This window comes from Nelumbo lutea, chromosome 4, assembly GCF_056320005.1.
Source record: "Nelumbo lutea isolate HS-2025 chromosome 4, American lotus-T2T, whole genome shotgun sequence".
Taxonomy (NCBI): Eukaryota; Viridiplantae; Streptophyta; class Magnoliopsida; order Proteales; family Nelumbonaceae; genus Nelumbo; species Nelumbo lutea.
This window is the reverse complement of record NC_142687.1, coordinates 44,116,338-44,140,198: the sequence shown is the minus strand read 5'-3', so window position 1 is coordinate 44,140,198 and position 23,861 is coordinate 44,116,338. Positions and strand designations below refer to the sequence as shown.

The 23,861-nt window shown below is 36.4% G+C and overlaps 2 protein-coding genes across 3 annotated transcripts; one reads left to right on the top strand and one right to left on the bottom strand.

Annotated features, from left to right (window-relative positions):
- The first annotated feature begins 7,679 nt into the window (after window positions 1-7,679).
- LOC148855498 (NAC domain-containing protein 54-like) lies at window positions 7,680-10,663 on the top strand. The gene is made up of 3 exons (XM_088986172.1): window positions 7,680-8,048; window positions 8,402-8,679; window positions 10,054-10,663. The coding sequence occupies exons 1-3, from the start codon at window positions 7,892-7,894 to the stop codon at window positions 10,330-10,332; spliced, it is 714 nt and encodes a 237-aa protein (XP_088842298.1). The 5' UTR covers window positions 7,680-7,891; the 3' UTR covers window positions 10,333-10,663.
- A 2,726-nt stretch (window positions 10,664-13,389) lies between these two features.
- NAC028 (NAC domain containing protein 28) lies at window positions 13,390-18,132 on the bottom strand. Of its 2 annotated transcripts, none has more exons than XM_088986628.1 (7): window positions 18,004-18,132; window positions 17,598-17,892; window positions 15,942-16,219; window positions 15,438-15,773; window positions 14,868-15,320; window positions 14,515-14,596; window positions 13,390-14,403 (listed from the first exon to the last, which is right to left on the bottom strand). In XM_088986628.1, exons 2-7 carry the CDS (start codon window positions 17,752-17,754, stop codon window positions 13,661-13,663), a joined length of 2,049 nt encoding a protein of 682 aa, XP_088842754.1. In that variant the 5' UTR covers window positions 17,755-17,892; window positions 18,004-18,132; the 3' UTR covers window positions 13,390-13,660. The 2 variants fall into 2 exon arrangements, with proteins under 2 accessions (XP_088842754.1, XP_088842753.1); XM_088986627.1 differs by having other exon boundaries at window positions 13,422-14,403; window positions 14,515-14,599.
- Window positions 18,133-23,861: the final 5,729 nt, after the last annotated feature.

The window sequence follows — 23,861 nt, the reverse complement described above, 5'->3', positions numbered from 1 at the left end:
TTAATTTTATGATATATTATATGTATAAATGTTATAAAATAACTATAAAATATGTTATATATAATATTTTGGCATTTATACACATTATAACATATATTTACATCATATTATATGTATTATAATATAAAATTTATATTAAATACAGTAACAGAGGCCCAATACCTAGCCTGGCCCAGCCCAGGCCTGGGCTTATATTTCAGGCTCAGGCCCTGCCCTAGACTATCTCTCTTATCATAAGTGTTAAACCCAGTCCAGGACCGGCTTAACAAGGAATTGCTAGTGTAAGTCGGGTGTATTTAAGCCAACAGCTTAGGACTTTTTTTTTTTTTCAAAATAAAATTCCTTCTATAAAACAAAATAGTACAAATTTTCATTTACTAGAATTTCTCTGTGTTATTTGATGTCTAAAATTTTAATGGGCTGGCCAAATTGGGTTTACTTAAGACGGATTTTTGTTGGGTGCTCACATTGAGAGTTTATTTAAATGGGTCACTGATCGATGTGGGCTAGATGAATATCTGAACCCAATCCATACAATTGCCACCCTTATTCTGGCCCTTGGTTGACTTATTATGTTAGTAATTAAGAACATTACGAGATTGACAATTGGAGATCGGGCCAGACTAGGGTTAAGATAAGTTTGGATTGGGTTTGTGCTACCTATGGCTAGGCAGGGCCCATTTTAAAAATAAAAACCCAAACTTTAATCCAGGCCTTATTAGGGTTGAGCCCGCATCCCGAGATCCTAATAAAAATTCAAGCTCAGCCCATATAGAGTTTGTCTGGATTGATCAAGCTCGGGTTGAGCCCGCCTAAATTTCACCCTTATTAGGGTATCGGGATGCGGGTACCTGATTTGGAGGATTTACACTGCATCTGACATGGTCCTTTGAGTTTGAGCCAGGGCTATTCAAAATTTCACAAACTCCCAATTCCATCTGTCCAATTTAAACCCCCTGGCACGGTTAGGCACGGCCTATAAATAACATATATATATATATATATATATATATACTGGCCCATGATATGATACAGGCCCGGGCCATGGGCGGTATTGGGCTGACTCTCAAATTTTTACCGAAAAGGGTGGCACGACCCACACCTTGCATGGACCACCTGCGGGTAAACCCGATACAGCCCACTTTACACCTCTAGTGGCGTCAAAAGGCATATCTAATAATCACACATATAAATATTATTACACAATTATGTAACGACGCAATTGCAAGAGCATGTAATCAGTTCTCACATTCTACATCGATCAATTGGAGGTTTGGGAGTGGCAAATTTGAAAGAACTAAAATGAACTTTGATGCCCCACTGGTCCCACTGAACAATGGTGAAGCGTCAATTGGCATGCATCATAAGAAACTTCCTTAACAAATTCAGTAATAAACAAGATTAAAGCAAAGAGGTTAGAAAGAATAGATTATGATTGAAGGGAACTCAAAACTTTGAATGCTTTAAAAGGGAAAATATGGCCACCATGGTCGGTAGGAAATATCATTGAGAATGCAAGCTAAGAATGATGGGTATAGAGATTATAGTAAGATTTAAGATTTAGAGAAGGAAATAAGATGGCCGACTTTCTTCATAACATGCATGGACCACAAGTTACAACAAGTTAAAATAGAAGTACTCTAGTGAACTCCGAATATGGTGCATGTAAATGAAAAGTGATGAAGGGTGATTTGGCCCGAATTACCAAGAAAGGGATACGTGGACGTGATCTGATCAAGGGATGACAGTTCAGCCTGACAAGTTTAGTTTGCAACATTTGGAGATTGGGTATTCAGCCGCCTTGGCCCAAAATTCAAGTCGGTGTAGATGCACCTCGGCATCCAATCCAGTTTTAGACTGAAGAATCGAAGTACTAACTCTAGAGGTCTCTCCAATAGATCCCAAGTTACTTGAGATCACAATGAGTTAATAGATCCTGACTTTTTCGAGATCATGATGAGGACTCATCCTGGCTCCACCGGAGTCGGAGGTTAAACGATAAACCTTATCTACATACTACTCATTCGGAAGCGGAACGAACCGTATCTCCACAACCTAGAGATCTTGGAGCTTTTTCGTGAGACCCACGACTACTCCAGTATATAAAGGCAGAACCCTCAAGGTAAATGTACGCGTGATTATTCTACTTACTAGCACTCAAGCTCTCAAGCATTTACCTCGCATTCATAGCATACTGACTTAAGCATCGGAGAGACCTCGCCGAGTAACTACCCCGAGTTCTCTGATAGATTATTTTGCAAACCAATCCAGTTCGCTGTCCACTTGGGATCCGAATCATCCTCCAGGTAAGAATAATCAAATCGCACACCATCAAAAAGATATAGATAATAATAGACTATGCAATCAATCACGAATGAATACACCGGTGCTTCATAAACGTGGGATCCATATGGACGTACACGACACATCCCCAACTAAGAAAAAAGAAACCAAGGATACATAGAGAAACTAGATCACAAGGCGAAGTGAAAAATGAAGGCAACCTGATTTTGATTTCAATCTAATAAAATACAACTATCTTGGCTAACTTAACCGTTGGAGTCTTTGCCAATGGAACCACACATCTTAAGACTTTAACATCTTTTTATATTTACAGGTGGAACCCAACTACCGGAATTCCCGATTTACCCTCATTGCCAAATCTGGTAACATCAACTTCCACCCTAGTCCTTTTCAGTTTGCCCTTAGCTCTTCTGGCCCCTTTTAACAAACATCCCATAAATTGACCAATTGTTGATTCATGAGTTTATATTGATGAAAGAAAACACAAGTTGCAATTTTACTGTATTTGATGGTAAGCAAAGTGACCATAACAAGCAAATAGTTTACAATGTGAGTGCTTTCAAGTTTCAGCTGAAAGCCTGATCCTCGCCCCCACGGGTTGATGATGGGCCAAAAGGAAAAGTTGGGCCCCCCCTCCAACTATGCTGCAACGTGATTGCATTGATACCACATGTGGGTATACGGCCAAATCCACAGTTAACAGACTATTGAGATCTTTCAGCTAAGAAGAAGATTGCGTATCTCTAACTTTGATGGACAAACAAAATCTTCACTTTTCTTCTATTTATGTTTATGTTTTTTTGGGGTTCAACTCTTTCTCCAAACAGTTCTGCATAATTTCTTAGGGTTGCAATGAGAGCCTGGGCCCATGATTGCAAAGAAATTCCAACTCATCAAAGACCCAACACTTTATACCAAGTAAAAAATGCAGCGCACGCTTCGTTCCTTGAAACAAATACTATTATACTGCTTGGATACACTAATCCAATACACCCAGGGACCATCATTTAGTAAACATCTCTGATGGTTCAGATTCCGCAACCCATTCAAATACTGTATTCACAATCTTCCTCACCCTCAAAATCCACAATCAATAAACCACAGTTCTGAGTTCTGTGATTTTGCTTTGATTTCTGAGTGGAATTTCCTCAGTTTTGTTGGTTTTGATTTAGACAAAATGGTGGGCCTATCCTACTAAACTATAAATGAATGCTCTCTCTGTCAAATGTTGCGGCCACTTTGAACAGTGGCCCATTGAAAGAAAGTTGTTAGGACACATTGAAGGGCTTATTGAATGTTAGGCTCAGTTTGGAAAGAGTACAGATTAATATAAATATGCACAGTGTAAAACATTGTATTTTATATTTCTAAGCCTATATTTACACTGTATATATTTGTATTTACACTCCTTCCAAACTGAGCCTTAATTATAATGGCAAACTCCACATTAAAGGAACTGACTGTATTCGATGTTTTTAGACCCTGAAGAATGAAAACTGGGGACCGGTGGGCAAACCGCCTGATTAACCGGTAAAACCGAAACCCATTAGGTTTTTAGTCCGGCCCGAGTATTAGTACAACCTGCTTCTTGTTCTACCGAGAAATAGGTTACAAATGTTGAAAAAAGAATCTACTAAGGCAGCTTCACATCTGTAAACTAATCTGACTTATAAATGTTGTTTTTTCATCAAGCACTTTCTTTTTCTGACAGGGCTTAAGGCTTATAAATCAAGTTCTTCTCTGATCTTTGATCAGTCCAGATTTTGACCAACTGTTTCTAATACCAATAAATGGTCAATGAGATATGAGATGGAAATAACTGGGTTACCAAATCAATGTGGTATTCAGTACCATCTCTTTAATGCCCAAGACTACATTTTATCTATTTTATCCAATAAAAATAGAAAGAAAAATGAGCAAATGGTCAAAGGGTAGGACCCTTTTAATTTTAAAACTTATATCTTTTTCTTTGGGAGAATGACCAATCAGCCCAGATCAGAATTTTATAGCCCTATAGTAGAGGGGGAATACATCCTGACCGTGAATTGATGTCAAATTCACGGACAGGATGTGGTTTATAGGGAGAGAGGGCTATAGTGGGGGTGGGGGGGGGGAGAGTTGTTGGAATTCAGAATTCTGCATTGGATGTATCCGTACTTCTCCATTTTTCTTTTGCTTGACATATGGTTCACATTGCTAATATGACTGGATTGGACCGACCCAATCATATCCACTGATGGGTTGGTCTAATTTAATATTTGGTGTAACCTGGAACTTAACATAATTCCATATCCAATGGTTAATTAAACTATATATGAAGCATGGATGATGGTGAATTGATGAATATCATCAACATCATATATGATGTGGTAAGCCTCTGACCATCTTGCAATGAGATAAAAGGCTACAGGGGAAAAACCCAGTTGACACCAAGGTTGAAGGACTGGTATTTATTAAAGAATACTAAACAGAAAACTAAGAAAGAGATACTTGTCTAAGGCCTTTCTTTTTTTCTCTCTTTTTCCCCTAGGCTAGCTACATGACAGTTTCTTTTTCTGGGCACTCATGTAAGAGAATGTGATATTGCAATGAATCCAGCATCAAAAACTCCATGACATATGTGGAAGATCTGAGAAGACTGTAAAGAAACAGCTTTTCTTTCCTCCAAACTCCAATTTTCAAAAGCTTGCAAATATGAAATTATAGAGAAAAGAATTCACTAATCAGATTTTTTTGCTAAGTAATTATTACGTAGAAAGGTGAGGATAAAGAAAAAGAAGACACTGAAAGAAAAGGAATCCTGAGATCTGTTACGGTTTTTAACTTCTTGTTCACGACTGTTAAAGATTTAAAGTTGGGTCTGATTACTCAGTAACTTCTTTAATGGTATCGGCGCTCATCACACAGTGCAAGTGTATAAATTAACAGATGGAAAGAGATGTGATAAAGCACGTATACCATAAATCAAGCTTGTTGGTGTGATCAAGACTTTCCTTTTGTTTATAATGGTAGATGGGACGATTCACGAGGACACCCCTTAGCTTAATGCCAAGAGTAGGGGTTTGTCTGAGAGCTATACTTTGGATTGATGGATGACCAAACTGATTAAAAATAGTCAGATAAGTGCATAATTCTGGGTTGAACAAGAAAAGTTTAGTGGAACCTGATTTGATGCCAAAAAAAAAAAAACCCTGATTTAAATCTTCGCTTGCTTTGTATGAAAGAGAGCCGGAAGTCACTAAAAATTGAATTGTAATTAAGTAATTATACTTGGAAAATGGTCATTGTTTCCAACGGAAAAATAACAATCTGTTTATTACTGTTACCACCAGTTGGTTCATCATTTATAAATAAATACCTGAAAAAGATGGTTTTCTTCCCTTAAAATAACGCCCTTTTATATAAGGGTGTTAATGTACTGGTTTTAGATTGGACCCGGTCCAGTCCAAAATTAATTTGGACGATTGGATGAACCAACAACACATATTGGATAATATTTATTAGATTGGATTGGACCTGGTGTGTCTGTAATAAATTTATATTGGATTAAACCAATATTTGGCCCATTAATATAAGATAAGAATATTGGTGTCAGTAGGCCGGGTTTGGGTTGAAACCAATCTAAATCAGAATGAATTTGAACAGATTGGACTGTCCAGACATTAAATTGGACTGTTCCAAAATATTCATTGGATTGGATTGGATTGTGTCCATCTATAATGGACTAACATTGGACTGTATAGGATTGGACCAAATCCAGTCCAATTGACACTCCTACTTTTGTTGAATAACTCAAGCTTCTAGTTGCATCCAACTGAAGTCTCACAAAATCCACACAAACTTGTGGAAATATCATCATCACCATCATTATCATCACCCAAGCCTTATCCAAGTATATGCATGGGATCGGTTATGCCTTATCCGATGTCAAAGTTGGTTATGTGAATCCTGTTTCATCATTCTGTTCATTTCGAAAGACATATCCATTATTGAATTATTAGCACTTAAATCATTTCTTACTACTTCGATTCATATCTTTTTTATTTATCGATCCTTATCCCTTCTAGCCCCTTCAACCAGCAATAAATTATTTCTTTTTATGAAAACTTGTGGAATTACCTTATCCTCAAAATTTTATAAAATTTTGAATTCCCTTTTTTCATTATAGTTTATAGAGAATAAGAGAGAAACAAAAAGTTGAGGCTAAAGTTCTTGACAATTTTTATGAAATTCCTTAAGATATTTCCCTTGACATTGTGTTTCTCTTGTATTGTCTATCAAACCAAACACAACCCAAAGAACAGGATCCAGAGAAATTGTAGGATTCCTTCTTCTCTTAGGTTTGAAGGGAGGAATTCGGATTAGTTAAATGTTTTAAACGTGTAATAGGCTGTGAAACCAATCCGATACCAGTGATAAAATACATAGGGTCCGAACAGCTATTCTAAAGAGAGATAGGGGTGGTGTTTGAGTCCTTTCCTCCCTAAATTCCATAAGGCTGAGTTTGGCAAGAATACAAATACAAATTTGTATAGTACAAAATCATATATTTTGAATTATTTTGTATGTATTTGCACAATACATAATTGTATTTATACTCCTTCCAAACTGACCCTAAACATCCATACAAAGCCTGGACAACTGTGAATCCTCATATCGTAAAACGAAGCTCTAAGTTTCATGTGTAGCTGATATAATGTGGTAGGGCACGGCAAATTCAAGGGTAAGGGCCTCACAATTCCACCTTCCATGTGAATTGGGTTGCTGGATGCCATATGACGTCCCCAAATCTGTTTAGTACATACTCCCTTTTTGATAGCTAAAGCTATAAAAAAGATGGGGAGAGGACCGTTTTTTTTCCAATCCCATAAGTATTGACCCAGTATGGAGCTGACCGGTTAACCCGGCATCTGGCCTTTTCGTGGGCCAGTTTATATATACTTGGATATATACAAGATTTGCATATATAAAAACCGGATGACCCCGGTCAGTTTTCTATCAAACTTGTTTGAATTGTTAGACATGGTGGACCGAATTGTCTTGTCAAAGTACTTGAGTTATTCACACGGTCTAACCATGGTCGGTCTTACTAGTCGAATTATATATACTGAACTATATGCGTCTTTAGGGGTTGGCCTTGTCAAGTGTAAACTGCCCAACTGTTCTACCCACACACAAAATGGAAAAATCCAAAAATTAGGTCATTGGCTCTTAGGTATGCCACTCGGGTCGGATTTGGGTACTTAATTTGAATCCGAAAAACAGCCCTCCAACCTAGTCTGTAGATAAAAAGGAAAAGTAGTGAACTGTTGAAGAATGGTGAACTGGTGGGTCGATTATTAAACTATAAAGCCCTGGAGGAGGCATGGGACGGTGGGGATTTTAGAGGAGAGCTTGGGAGAGAAGGGAGGATGTAGTAGGATAACATGGACTTGACGTTTGTCTGAGAATCTGTAAAAGAGAAAGTGAAAATGACTCAAAGATAAGGGACTTTGAATCCTTTTATATGTGATGATGATGATGATGGTGGTGGTGATAAAACCAAAAAAAGGATTCACAAGGTGAGGGAGAGGAAAAGAAGTAGGGAATGGCGCCGGTCGGATTGCCTCCTGGTTTTAGATTTCATCCGACCGACGAAGAACTTGTAAATTATTATCTCAAGAGGAAAATCCATGGCCTCAAAATTGAGCTTGATATAATTCCAGAAGTTGATCTTTACAAATGCGAACCATGGGAGTTGGCAGGTTTTGCTTCTCTCTCTCTCTCTCTCTGCAAATTATTTTAAAGCCATCATTTTTGCTTTTTATTGTATTTATTTTCTCTTTTGCTTCAAGCCTGAGTTTGTAAATTTCCATTCTGATGATAACTGATTTTTACGGGCTGAATCATTTGGTCATGTATATGGGTTTTTGGTCTAATTGCCTGTTTGATTGTTTTCATAGCTGCATAGACCGAAGAAGGGAATCAGAAAGTATTTCGAGCTTGCTTTTCTAATTAAGTAGTAAAATTCACTTAGCTGAGGATTAGCATTGTATCATTGCTGTAGCAGCTCATCTTGATTTGCTTTTACAATTTTACTTCCCTTTTTTTGTTGTAGAAAAATCGTTCTTGCCCAGTAGAGATCCCGAATGGTATTTTTTTGGACCTAGGGACCGCAAATATCCGAATGGATTCAGGACAAACCGAGCAACTCGAGCAGGATACTGGAAATCGACTGGTAAAGATCGCCGGGTTAGTTGCCAGAATCGCCCCATTGGAATGAAGAAAACACTGGTATATTACAGAGGCCGAGCTCCTCAAGGGATCAGGACAGACTGGGTGATGCATGAATATCGCCTTGACGATAAGGAATGCGAAGGCACCTTTGGAATTCAGGTTGTTTGCTTTCTATAGTTATTTGATCAAGTTGGTAACTATGGTGATGGAGATATCAGCAAAATGATCTTCACACTTTAACCAATTTATTGTGAAAGCGAACTTGGGAGATCATTTGATCTTGTTTAGACTATTTTCAGGGTTTAAGGCACAGTTTTTACTGGTTTCTGCCTTTCTGGGTTCAGACTTCCGCAGTTCCTCCAGTCTGTGAGAGTCTGATCCTCACATCAAAGATCAAATGTCTATCTCAGGTCCCTTACACAAACTAAGATTTGGTGCAGACCAGCTTCATCGTTATATTTTTCTTCTCATAATTATCACCATTTCCATCATTGTCATCGATGGATCTCCATTGCTGTTATTGCAATGTTCTGGTTACTTTTTCTTGAGTATTTTCACTGAAGAAGACCTCTCAAGTTGGTGCAATACAAGCAGAGAGCTACGTGGAAAGTGTTAGCCCCAGAAAATTACAGGGGAATATTGCTAAAATGTTATACATTGGTGCCATTATTACACTTCCTCTTCTTCTCCCTCCTCTTTCTTTCCTAGACATTTCCATGGAAAGAAAGCTTTAAGGCTGCTAAATGGGTTTGTATTACAGACCATGAATAACGTAAAAGAGACCCTTTAAATATCAACAGCTTCAAGCCTTGAGCCAAAGGAGGGAGATGATGATGAACGTGGGTTATGCATGACGTGCATGGAAAGTTAGGGCTTTTGTCCTTCTCTCTTTAGTTGCTTTTGTTATATTTTATTTTTGTTTTCTTTTTCTTTTCATCTGAGACCAAACAAATTTGGTTTTGATATTCTTTACTTGCTAGGCGACTGGTGCTTCATCTCCACTGGACAGAGATTGGTCCACTTTGTCTATTCTAGTAAGACAAAAGTATTATCCCATATGGCCTAGACAGGACAAGAGGGTTTAGATTATATTACTAGTTGCTTCAGAATAATTGATTCAGACTAACATAAAGCAACCCATCCATCACTTTCCATGGTGTAAGATGGTATCGGCAGCTTTTCACTTTATTCCCAAAATACCCCTTGAAGCCATTAATTTAATTACAGTTCTCCAAAATATCCTATTCTCTTGAAAACATTCAAGATTCAGCTTTTTCACTTTAATCAGTTCAACAACAACCATATCCTACCTACTCATTCATCAAGGTTGCTACTCTCTCTCTCTCTCACTCACTTATACACAAACCCCAATAATGTAAAATGGGCTTAATAATTTTTAAGGTTGGAAGTACAGAAGTGTGAATCTTTACATTGTCATTACTGATATATTTAAGTAAAATTAGAATATTTAAATATAATATTTCTTAATTCTTTTCTTTTTCTTTCTTCTTTTTTTTTTTTTTTTTATCTCAGGATTCTTATGCCTTGTGTCGTGTATTTAAGAAAAATGGTATATGCACTGAAATTGAGGAGCAAGGGCAATGTAGTTTATCATTGGTTGAGAGCACACAGGGCATTATCAATAATGACTATGAAACTATGTCACCAGATGTGCCTGTAGGATCGTCACCCTGCATAGAAGATGATGATAAAGATGATGCATGGATGCAATTCATCACGGATGATGCATGGTGCTCCTCCAATTCTACTGTGGCTGGTGAAGACTTGTCCTGTGTTGCATTCACAAATTGAAGATCGAGTTTATTGGCTTGCGGGGTGGTGAATTAACATATTGGATATAATTTTGATGTAATAATAATGGACGCTTTCTTAGAAAGTTTGTAAAATTAATCAACTATTATAAACCGAATTGTATGTATAACCTTGAGAAGGTTGTCCTTCGGGGTTTTGTGACAATGTTCAATTTTCAATATGGTTATGTGAGTCTAGTTAATTAGCCCCCCTTATGTGAGTGAGGCTGTTGTGGTGTATTTGTTGAATAATGGTGTAAGAGATACTATTTTTATTTTATCTCTTTCATTCTATTCTTTTGGTATATATATCAAGACTGAGCTAAAGATCAGACCAAAGTGTGAGAAATGTGGGTTCAAGTTTCAGAACAGTCGGTCACTTTGTACAAGAAAATGCAAAGGTAGATCTATACATATAGTCTACCCCTCCAAAGACCCCAAATAATTGGGAACAACAATATTGGGTTACAGCCATATTGGATATGAGCAAGGTTTAATTGAAAGTTTTAGCTGTTCAGCAGGTTGTATTAAATACATGGGGCTTGTTTCTTTTACAGTGGGGCCCAAAAATTTATTACTGACGTAAAACCACATCATTGGTTCCACAGCCCACCAAATAACTAAAGCGTTAAGTTAATCCAAATTACGTTATTTAAGTCCACTCCCAAAATAAATAAATGAATTGAAGAATGAATATACTCATGTAAGCAAGGTTTTCATATTAGGAAAAATATATGTCTGAACATGATGGTAGATAAACCTTGTTAAAGGTAAAAGTACATTATTTGAAACATGAACTAATAAAAAGTAAATAAGGTTTAACGTGACTGGTTGAGATCTTGATTTAACATGTATTCAACACTAATGAGTTGAATGTTTTTAGATTAACTTCTTGATGACTTGATTCAAATATGTTTTATAGGTTTAGAGTAAAATTTCCATTTCTAATTAGTCAATTCAACTCACTAAGTCTATAGCTAATTACTTTTAAACTCATAAAAATAGCACCCAGCTTTCCTAGTTAATTATTTTGTTAGCATATTTATGAACATTTTTTTTGTGCTAAAATACAATATTTTATTAAAAGAAAAATGAGGAGAGAAAAGGAGATAAGCCACTATACCAAAGAAATCAAGAGGCAAGAGCCACTACAACTTAACACCTAAAGATGACATCCAGCCCACCAAAAAACAAGCCTGGACCATAGAAACCAAATGCCAAAAAAGAAAAAAAAAGGTAAAATATAAAAACCCCTCCTAAAGTAAGTTTTTGACAATTATAAAAACCTTCTCTTTAATTTCATTTTAATAAATATCTCTCTTAATTTTTTAAAAAACTTGACAAAAACCTCCCTTCTGTCACTGATCCAGACGGAAAACGTTTGATTAATGCATCAGTTTTTATTTAATATAAACTAGAAACACAATAAGTAAAACACTTCAGGAGAATCATAAAATTTGGACCTTCCCTGTAGTTTCTAGTATATATTAAATTAAAAAAAAAAAAACAGCCTCATAAGATTTGGACCAGATAGAAAATCAGAAAAGCTCACTAGGTTACAGTTTTACTGGTTCAAGCTGTAATCCATCAATTCAATAACCAGGAGCTAAAAAGGTCACGGCCTCACGGGGTCACTATTTCACTGGTTCAACCATCCGGTTCGGTCCGACTCTGGCATCTTTAGTTGCTGGTGTGTCATTTAACGGGTATTATTAGGTTTTATTTTGATAAGCAGGTAAGGTATCACGTTAAGATCTCATCAATGGCATCTTAGGTTTTCTTTCTATGCTTCCTTAACTCATTGCAGAAAATCCAACAACATTTACAAACTAGGCTCCTCTTCCATTAAAGGTATTGTCCACTCCTGTATCCCTTCTCTCACCATCCATCTGCTGCGACAGACCACAAATAAAGTGTATACCGTGGACAAAGCTTCATCGCGGCGCTTCAGCACTGCTGAGTCCTGAAAGCTTCAGCAGCAGGTCCGTACTCCAGAGACCTTACCCATTCTGAAAGCAATCTCCACCACCATTGTTCGTTGGGAGAACCCACTTCACAGTATTTAGTTGATCTCCTCTTTTCTTGGAAGAATCCACTTCACAGGAGAGAGAGTCGGCAAAGCTTGGGAAGGTTTTCCTGAACACCCCAGTTGTTCTGAAACCTCTTTTCTTACAGCTTTCTATCCCCGGGTTCGCATCTGTAAATGCCTTCTATACTACCATTGTCTATGCTATCTCCATCTAAATGGAGAACTGGTTCCTCTTGTAATAATGTGATTCAACTTTTGTGTTGCCATGTTCACTGCTCTCAACCTTCTGTTTATTAATTCCCAAAAGCTTCATTCACTGCTAGTTCATCCTTTTAGTGCTATTCAAATTAAGGAATGCTGAAACTGCTATTTGCATGTTCCTGTGTCAAACCCACCTAGGTTCTAGAATTTAATGTGTTTTAAAGGCTAAGTAATTCAGTGCTTGATAATCGTAAATAGTGAGGCATTATCTCTTAGAATTACTGTTATATGAAGCTTCTATGACAGTGGAAAGGAGCTAAATTTCATTTGGATAGCATGCATGTGATTGCATTTTTTTCTTTAAAATTCTGTGCATGAGTGTTTGATAAGTTTGAATTTTATTTCCTTTTCCTTCTGTAGACCAAGAAGGAAGAAAAGAATATATATTGGACAACTATACAAACCAAATTACTCATTGCTTTCTTCCTTATTATTGGAATTTAACCCAAATTGCTCATTCCAATAAACTAATTCAGTGAATATTACAAACTTATTACCTAATACTTTTGAAATATAACACGATGTAATTACAACTTTAAGGACTAAGTTATAATATGATGAAGCCCCAAAATCATAACTGGACTAATTTCTTAATCAGAAACTCATTTAAAATACTTCCTTCTCTAGAGTTAGCAAAACAACAGTAAGGGAATGCATGTGCTTATAATATTAATTTTTCTTCTCTAATTCTTTTGTGGATGCTTATTTCACTAGTTTGAATTTGATATTTCTTTGTTTTTGTAGATCAAGCAGACAGAAAGACACTAAAAGAACATAGAACACTTAACATAACACAGATATTGAATTCAAATCATTGGGTATATAAATTAAAGAATTACATTTCTTCCAAATAAAGCATACAACCAACACTATCAGACCTCCCAAGTGTTTCACTTGAAAGGTTAAATCTTCCTATGAACTAATTCAGTGAACAATACAAACTTATTAGCTTACTTAGACTCCCACTGTTAAAAAATCTAATAAATGCCCTTCCCATATGGTACAATTGGTAAATGTAATATGGTGTTACATTTAAGGGCTAAGTCATAATGTGGTGAACCCCAAAAGCATAGAGAGCCACAACAATGGTAAGGAAGGGAAAATTCTTGATCAGAAACACATTGGATATAATTCCTTCTCTAAAGTTGGCAAACCATATGCTATTCTTCTTATCACTCCATTCAACTCTTGCTAGTTTCTTCAACTTCCTGACTGGAGTGGAGCAACCACCCTCTCTTTCCTCCATAATTGCCTTGTCAGAACTAGAGAACTGATCCTGCAAATTCACATTCTGTGAATGTTCTCCAAGATAAATGCAAGATGTCAGCAGAAATGCAGTCATATGGACAACTACGTTCATGGTTTCACTCATTAGCCATGATATTCTTGATGGCTTTACGGAGTTCTTGATCCCCTTAAACTTGTCAGTCACAAATGCCTTGAATTTTCTAAAAAAGGAACTTCCACTATGATGTCTGACTGCAATATTCTCTCTTTCTATGTAGAAGTTATGTGTCATTACCGGATTAATGTGAACCTCAATGGTCTTCGAGGGCTCAATTTTGTGAAATAATGTATCGGCGACTTGACGATTTGAGACAAACATTCCATGATTTACTTCAACTTTCTCATAGACTTCAAAGGTTGGGGTATCAGAAAAGTCTTCCATGTCTCCATCTTGTGAGAAGATTATGTTTGGATCATTGTTGATGAATCCAAGAGATAGACCGTTTGTCTCAGTGTCGTTGAAGTCATCGAAGTTGTTGTTCTCATTGATATCTCCTGCAGTAGTCTAACTTATCATCAATGAATAATAAGAGAAAGACTATTCTTAAACAACAATGAGAGACAGGCATATACAAGCACAAAGGCAAGGTGATTAATGAAACTCACCCTTTTTTTCTTCTTGAGCACCTCTTTGTTGAAAATTTGTAATATCTTCTATGGGGACAGTCCTGTGTTGATTCAACATGCTCTGCTGCAAGACATGGATTTTAATAGAAGAAAAAGAATCTAAAGTGAGCTTTGTATTAATTAAACTGATAGATACTGAATTCGTTTCATTTGTTGCAGTAATCTTAGAAGCTAGTGAACAAAACCCAACTCAGCTTTGAGTTTGGTTTTGTTAGTTACAAGTTTGAGAAAACGAGTTTTCAAGATATGTATTCTAGTGTTTGAATACTGAAACATTTGGTATTTTCCTTCGAAAAGATAATTGAAAGTGTAACTCAAAAATTTCATCTTACCTTCTCTAGATCCTTGTTGGACATTCCAACTCCTCTCAAATTCTCAACTATCCTCCCAGGCTTGAATTCATCCTCCAAGTTGTCCATGTCTATAAACCTTGCTGGTTCTAATCCCCATGATTTGTCTACAGATCTGGAGGAACCAACTGCATCAACTTGACGAAATTGTGTCCCTCCAGCTCTCTCTATTTCTGCTATAGAAGCAAATTCATCCACACTAGCATAGTTTCCTGGCCAGGGGACCTGAAATTTAGAGTCATTTACGAGTTCCTGAGAGGCACTAGCAACCGAAAGGATCTCCTGCAATATATCGGAGCCATTTGTGTTGTTCTGGAAGGAACCCGTCAGTGGAAATTTAGAATCTGTGAAGTCAACCTGAGGAAAGTCTTCCACCTCCAATGGAGGCAATGTGAACCGATGCTGCAACCTCGCACACTCTAGTGCAATGTCAACCTGTATACAAATTAAAGATGAGTGGATGAGATGGCTAAGGATAAAAATATTGAATGATTTAAAGTAAAAACTAGTAACAAAAAGAGCCAATATCATAAAGCTTTGAAGATCTTTTACCTTTGATGGAAGGTAGGGAATGCTTCCATTGTTTGGAAATGCTGGGAGTGTGGAGCTAAATGCTTCTTCTGCCAGGAACTGCATCCAGCTCCCATCTCTCTGTCCATTCATATCAAATGAAGACCCTTGAATTGTGTCAGGTGAGCCAGTTTCTGATGGGAATGGAAAGCCAGAGCTCTCCAGGTCATCTATTCTTCCCTCAGAAGATTGTTCTAGTGTAGAAGATTGATCATTACACATCATTTGATATTGGTTATAGAAAGGAGCTCGGTACTGTTCTTCGAACTTAGGGCCTGGTGCAGTCTTCTTAAACACACGACAAAGAGCGTAGGCATCCTGAAAATGTATCAAACAACACCACCCATATGGTTAATGAGAGAGAGAGAGAGAAAGAGAGAGAGAGAGAGAGCATATATAATAGTAATACCACCAGTAATTAAGAAGAAGATGAAGAGTATATATGAGAAAAAGAAGATAAAATGAGATAGATGGAGTAGTTCAAACCTGCAGTCCAGAGGCAGTTTCACATTCTCTCTCGTCAAGCCTGTACTCATGCATGACCCAATCCGTTCGAGCACCATGAGGTGCTCGTCCTCTATAATAGACCAGGGTCTTCTTCATTCCCACAGCGCGCATCTGGGAGTTAACCTTTCTGTCTTTTCCGGTGGCCTTCCAGTACCCAGCTTGAGTTGCTCGATTCGTCCTCGATCCGTTGGGGTACTTTCTATCTCGAGGGCTAAAGAAATACCACTCAAGATCTTTGCTTGGTAAGAACGACTTCTCTGTAACGATGATCATAACAACAAAGGGAGTTAATGGAAATGCAAAATCATTGTGGTGTTGTTATTAAGGGTAAAAGAAATTCTTCATGGAAATGGATGGAGAATGGTGATGATGGCTTAAACTTGAATAAAACAAACGTAAAGCACAGTTGATTCAAGCGAAAAGTAATTCAAACAAAAGGTTTCTATGCATCAATTAATGGAGTTTATCGGGGTAATATATTAATCTATTCTCGTTGAACATTTGACGTTATAATGTGTCTCACATAATTTTATAATCATTAGCATGTTGATGTTGTTAAATATGTTGATATGTGTTTAGTGTTGCTAAAAATATCACAAAAACTTTTGAGGATTCTCCTCCTTGTCTAGAAAGAAGATTTAGAATAGAACCTAAATAGGGCCTATGACCTTTATTACTAAGAAATTAATAATTAATAGATAAAATCTGCAAGCCCTAGATGTACTTAGAGCATGAAAGCAACATGCTGTGAGGAATACATCTCTCTCGAAGACCATGACTACTTTATTTTGCTGCTTTTTGACTTGTTTCTCTGCCCCTCCTAATTCCATATATCTTTGGGCCCAGTAAATATTATTAAGCTTTTCTGTGAAAGGAAAAGATGGAGGGATCATGCCCAATCTATCAATCTCTTGAGCAAATATCCTTTCCTAGCTTCTACTACTTAATATATATATACATATTTGAAATATTTCAATCAACACAAAAGTTGTTGCAATGCCAACCCCAAAAGAAAATGATAACAATAAGGGGATAAAAAACAAGGCAAGGAAAGTGGTGTTCACATGAAAATAAGAAGGCATTTTAAGAGATGCTTTTCAAATTCATTCACCTTTGAGTGAAGGTCCTTAACAAACTTTATAGCAATTTCTTTCCTTTCAATTGAATTTCATGAATTTAAGAAACCCAGTAATATTAGTTAACTTTGATTCTATCTAGCTCTAAGCTGGGAATTTTCTTTTTCTTTCTTTTATTTTTTTTGGGTAAAGATGGGTAACTTGGACCCATGATATTTCCATTGGAAGGGTTGAATCAAACCCATGACCTTTAACTACAAGACCTTATTTAGAAAGCTCATATTTTCTTAAATTTCTAGGTCAATTTCTTATAAGGAGAAGTTTCCTATCTGGATCATCCTTCCCTTAAAATCATTGTAACTTTTGTTTAATATAAGCCCTTAATTGTGGTGGTGTTTATGATGTTTTCACTATTATGTATTAGCACTGTTATTCTTTTTATACCATGCAAAGCTAAGCTTGCACATCTTCATGGTTACTGTTTATACGATTAAACTGATGATGAGTATGATATTGAAAAGACCTGCAGTTTCGTCCAAAGAGAGAGAGAGATATATACCTGGTAAATCCCAAGGTTCACATTTGTAGAGGTCGACTTCGGGGATAATCTCCAGTTCAATCTTCCGGCCATTGATCTTTCTCTTGAGATAGTAGGCGACAAGTTCCTCGTCGGTGGGATGGAATCGGAAACCAGGAGGCAGAGTCACAGGTGCCATTTCTTTGATTTTGGGCCTTCTTCTGTTCTTCCAAACTCAACAACAAAAAAACACCAGCCTCCAAAAGGAAAAAAAAAACACAAGGAGACCAGACTTGGGAGACCACCAACTGTACAGCCTACAATTAATATACAACACCTGAAACACCCATCAATGAATCAAATTAGAGAAAGGAAAACCAATGAAAGAAGCATCAAGATAGAGAGATAGAGCAGTGTTTAGAGAGAGAGAGAGAGAGAGAGAGAGAACCTTGGTAGAAGAAGGTCCAAAGAGTGGATATGAGAAGATGAGGATTGAGGGAAAGGTCCAATTCTGCAAATGATCAGAGAGGATTGGGGGAGAGGAAGAGAGGTGGTGGGTGCTATTTGAGGCTTTGATATAAAGACAAAAAGAGGAGGAAAGAAAGGAGGTTGCCACCCCTTCCCTTTAACTTTTTATTTGTTTTTTCCGTCACTTTGATGCTCGTTATCGTTCCCTTCAAGGCTCTCTCTCTCTCTTCTCTCTCTAGAGAGGACAGAGAAGAGGGAAGACTGAAGAGAGATTATCCCATTCTTAGCTTCTTGTCTTTTGTAGGAACCCTTATCCACGTGGCTCGATCCTATTCGATGCATTGCGCCCTTTACAAGAAAGAACAGTCATATGGGACAAAACAGTTCGCGATAACGAATGTCTGCGGCATTCGGAGACAGAATGTTCTTTTCACACGCTCGGATCGTCCCGTAGGGCCGTAGCATCCATCGCCAATCGCCTCGGTTTCCGAATTCATATTTCGCTTTCCAAAAATATCCTCCAACTTAAAAGATAATTACCAAGTATTAAGTATGAATGTATGATTAGTTTTGATCACCCACTCTAGTCATTATTAGTCAATGGGCTTGAACTGGAGATATAACAACAAATTATCCATGAACCCGGATTCATTTACTACGACCCGGGTCCGAAAAATTTTGCCCGATCAATAATTGAATTGAGTTAGAATCCTATTAGGAATGGGCCCCATGTTTTTAAGAAAATACCCCATTCAGTTCTGGTTTTAACACACATAATGCATCGAGTGAATTAGTTGATGTTTTTGAAAGCAAAAATTAGTTGGTTTTGTTTTCAAAAACAATTGTTTTTAAAATAATCAAAACGATGATTTCTAAAGAAAAAACAAAATTTATGGTACAATTATTATTATTATTTTATCATTATTATTATTTTATTATTATTATTATTATTATTATTATTATTATTATTATTATTTTGCTTCATAGAGCTAAAAAAATGGGGGTTTCCCATCCCCCTCCCTTAAAAGCAAAATAAATATTTTATGATTTATAGAATATGATATTAAATAATTAAATTTTAAGAAGAAATATTTTTTTATTTCAATTTTGGAAACAAAATATACATATGTTTTTTATTTTTTTGTTTTTAAGAATAAATTTATTTTTGGAACTCGCATCAAGAAAAACAACTCACATTGGAGAAAATGAAAGTCAATAATAACTTTAGTTGGTTTAGTTCAAACATTGAACAACTCAACATGAATTAAACTAATTCAAAAAAAGTTGGATCGAGTTGAAGATCCAATTAGATAGGACATTTTGGATTAGGTTATGGTTGATTTCTTTCACCAATCAAAATCCTCATGAATTTTGATGAAAACCCACTTGATTGATTACCACTTTCATGATGTCGGTCAATTGGTTATAAGTTTTTCCAGTATCATGTCTTTGCTTATGATAGCTTACGTTTGGACTGGCTTATGTGATTGACATTCCATATACATTGGATTGGGTTACTGTTGACTCATCGAGTTGAAGGTAAAATTAGACTAGGGTTAGGATTAGGGATTCAACAATCCAAGTTACTAAAGAAAATATAATTGCAATGTCTTCTTATGTGGTGAAAATGGTCAAAAACATTAAACCAAAATGCTGTTTTGTGAGTGAAGGCACTCCTTTGTGTGGGGACCCCATTTGTGGATCTTATTAATCCTTTAGATATGCAAAATCTGAAAGGGTATAGCAATCTAAGATTGGATCAATTTGCAGTTTTTTTTTTTTTTTAATAAGGATACTACTTTTTAGAAAAAGAAATATTTGTCTGATGGTTAGGTGCATTCAATCAAACCGCTTGTGTTGTAGTAGATTCAGTGCATTATAATTCCGATTGGAATTCGTTTCACCACTTTGGGTTGGTGATTGATTCTTCTCATCCTTTTATGTCTTTCAGAAGAGTGTGTGGCGATTGATTTACATAGCTTGTCTAAGGGCTCCAATTTTTTTCTTCTTTTAAAGGCAATTTAGCCTTGGCTCATTGTGGGAAGAGAGCCGGGCCCATAGGATCTTAATCAACAGAGTTGGTTAGAAAAGAGATAAATGCTTTTTTATTCATGGTTAATTTTCAACCATGGTAAAATCTGTCCTTTTCTCTAACTTTTCTGTTAAGGATCGATCATATCATCGATATCTGGTCCTCTAGATCAATAATTGAATCCGGGTAATTCTATTCGGGTCAACCAACTAAGATCCAATTTTATTGGCAGCCTTGTGTTTCAAAATACCTTATCCAACCTAGACCCATATGGGTTCATCAAAAGAAGAGAAAATCCAACTACCATGTCAACAAAAGACTAGCCCAAAAAGAGAGAAGAAAAGAAAAAGCCAAATGAGGCGGAACATGTTTGCTAGGGGCCCGAGTTCCGAGACCATCCACCCACCAATCAAATGCCTTCACTGATCCACCCCATTCCATGGTTCAATTCCCACCTAGGAGATATCATTGGCTAAGTTTAACCGCTTTTTCCCTTTTTCAGTGCTTCCTCTTGTATTTAATTATATACATTATTTTTTGAATGGATAGATTATGTTTGGCTGAAACTTGAGATCACATGATTGTGTTACAATATTCTCCACCAATTGGGCACCAAAAGCAATTCTTGCTCAATTTGTTGCAACTTAAGGGTACCCCAAATAATACAAGTCACTTCACAATAAAGAATTCTAGGAAGATTCTGTACCCATGAAGGATGCAAACGCCTTTTGTGTCCTACAATTTAAAACGCAATTCACATTGTATACTGATTTATAAATTGAAAATTAGGGTATCTTCTCACCACTTGTATTAGGAAATTCTAGGAGTATTAGGACTGTCAATGGGTTGAGTGTATCCGATAGATTCAAACTAACCGAATTGACTATGTTGGTTCTGGTTCTATTGTTTTGTCCCAGTTAAAACTTTATCAAAAATAAATATCAGAAGGAGCTACACAAGATGGGTAGCAGCGGATTGAGTTCAATTACTATTGCTAAGTATACTTCGGTTAGATCTAATTATCCTGATTAAGAAGAACTACTGACCTTTCTAGATCCTTATTATATGACAGTTTTGACGGTTAATTTGAATGGGCTAGTCACTCTGAAAGTAAAATTTTCAAATTGGACTGGGTCAGATTCTTGCTACATACTAAGCCCAGAACAATCATCAGAACTCAGAAGCGATGCTTGGGTTGAGAGAAAATAAGGGACAGTATTTCAGTCATAATTAGCTTCTTTTTCCTCTCGTAGTAAATTGTTTATTTGCTTTTGCTTTTCCTTTCTGAGCTGCGGTAAGTTTGATGAGTTTTGCAGCTTGTGCCACTGACATGGCGCGGAAAACAAGGAATGCCGATCTTCTGGAAAGGCCAGAAATGAAAGATCGCCGCGGAATTGAATGGCTGCGGCGCTGAACATTCCAATGGGCCATAGCCCAAGATGGGGCCAGCTTTTGCCACGTGAATAATAAAGCTGACACGTGGAGGAACAGGATCACTTGTGCTGGACCCCTAAGTCTTTCCCAAATGGTTCAAATGGTTCCTTCCACTTTTCCTTTCCATCAATCCATCTTTGGGTGCTTTTCCACCTTTACGAGTTATGCTTCTCCACCAATTAAAAATTAAATTAATACCCAATTTTTAATTCCAAAATAAAATAATAATAATACCCAGTTACCCACATGAAATTGATATCAGCCGTCCGATGGGCCCTAGAATAGCTTTAAGTGTCTTCACAGCAGAGGATGAAATCCATTCTATCAAATGCTGAAGTGGTCTCCGAAAGAGGAAAGAAAAGAACGTCGGCTTACAAATTGAACATAAAATAAACAGAAATCCTGTGTTGTTTAAGTTAAAATTAATGGCCGAAAGGAGCTCCCCCACGTCATGGCTTTTGGGTGTGTGAAAGTGTGTTTACATGACAAAAACAGCCTCAAACTGGGTATCTATGGTCAGTTGGTCACATGAATCTACAACTCAAAACTGCAGGATGGATGCAAAAGGAAACCAGAAGCAAGCTGCTTACATAATACTCATTCACTCGGTTTGTGGTTTTAGAAGGGCCAAACCGCCAAAGGAATGGAAAAGAAGTGGGAAAAGGTACCCTAGGAAGCTCCTTGAGCACACTATTCAGGCTTTGGAATAGAGTGAATCAGTGAACTTTGAGGTTATGCATGAGAGATTGTAATAGATGAAGTTTGGAAGAGCAACCAGTGGTTACAACTAACAAGGATAAGAAAAAATACTGAAAGCCTTATCCCAATTTATGAGGTTGGCTACATGAATCTTATCGTTTGGCGATGAGTCTGGATCTGCTGATCATAATATAATATTACCAGTTACATTCATTCAGCCATACACGAGAATAATAATGTTATAATCAAGGTTCAAAATATTGGTACACCCCTATATAGTTAAAGTCGGTACTAAAAAGTATACAGTTTTATAATTTTTTTTAGTTTTATTTTTTCAAAATTTGGTTTTTGGGGTGATTTTTATACATGCTTTTTTATTAAAAAATGAGGGGTCCCAAAACACCAAAGATTCAATACGAAATTTTGAACATTGGATATAAGAGATCTTCCTAGTGTGTGGCTGGATGAACATGGCCACCAATTTGTTGTGATCAGACTGTTTAATCACAAAAGATATGTATAAGTGGGAAAAGATGGTTGATTCTTTATATTGCCTCCTAGCTCTTTCATTAAGATGGGAATTTTAATGAAAAATGTTCTTTGTAAATTATACTGATTAAATGAATTATTTACAAGGTATTTTTCAATTTGAATTGTTTTTCTTGCGAGTTCCAAAATCAAATTAAAACATCTGATCCATTTGAAAAAGAAAATGGTTTTTGAAACAAATTAAAACACAACAAACATGTTATTGGTTCTTCAATTTCCGGTTTAAAGAACATCTTTTCATCTGGTGATCCATATCAGGTTAATTTCATGTATCATATAAGTAAAATCTTGAACTTCAAAATTTGTTTTTGTTTTAGAAACTATTATTGTTTTATGCTTGAAAAATATAGATTTTCTTTTTGAAACAAACCGGCTTATTTTTGTTCTTCAAAAAATCAAAACAAAAAAATATATATATAGTTCAAGAATATATATTATTTTTCTTTGCTTATATGTAGTTGTAGAAGTAAAATTAATGAAAAACAAAAAGATTTCAAGTTGTAAAAAACACTTTTTTTGTCGTCAGATAAAAATTTCCCCCTTTTGTTTCTAAAAGGGATGCAGAATTCAAAGTTCAATTAAATGTTTGCTTTTTCTTGGTAGTTAATAATGAGAACCAAGTTCTTAGACTGGGGACACCTAACCTACCATCAAATAGCTTAAACCAAAACAAGTATTCATTAAGATGAGGAAATAAAACCTATAACAACGGGTAAAGAACCTTATGCCACCTTTATATATTTTTGCCCTTAATTCTGTCCATGAATAATCCTACCATTTAAATCAGAGTTTTGTTTAATAGATTACAGGTTTGAAGCCAAGTCCCTTAATCGTAGCATCTTAACCCCTCAAAATTTACATGGTTTTTCTCAGTCTAGCGATTCACAATATATATATATATATATATATATATATATATATATATATATATACATATATATACATAGGTTTATCCTTTTCGTAGAAAGATATCTGTCTGCCCTTCACATGGAAAATATGCTTGACAATGAGACCAGGAACCAGGTTCACAACGGTAATTTTTAAAGGCAACATTATGTGTATATATGTCATTTAGTTAACAACTCTAGAGAATTTTTCCAGGCAGAAAGGCGCTTTGGGACCCC

Excerpts from the sequence above, each read along its gene's own strand:
- LOC148855498 (XM_088986172.1), top strand. The coding sequence starts at position 7,892 with ATGGCGCCGGTCGGATTGCCTCCTGGTTTTAGATTTCATCCGACCGAC. Across the intron at positions 8,049-8,401 it reads CGAACCATGGGAGTTGGCAG|AAAAATCGTTCTTGCCCAGT; the intron begins GTTTTGCTTCTC and ends TTTTTGTTGTAG. Across the intron at positions 8,680-10,053 it reads AAGGCACCTTTGGAATTCAG|GATTCTTATGCCTTGTGTCG; the intron begins GTTGTTTGCTTT and ends TTTTTATCTCAG.
- NAC028 (XM_088986627.1), bottom strand. The coding sequence starts at position 17,754 with ATGGCACCTGTGACTCTGCCTCCTGGTTTCCGATTCCATCCCACCGAC. Across the intron at positions 15,774-15,941 it reads AAACTGCCTCTGGACTGCAG|GATGCCTACGCTCTTTGTCG; the intron begins GTTTGAACTACT and ends ATACATTTTCAG. Across the intron at positions 14,600-14,867 it reads CCAACAAGGATCTAGAGAAG|CAGAGCATGTTGAATCAACA; the intron begins GTAAGATGAAAT and ends CATGTCTTGCAG.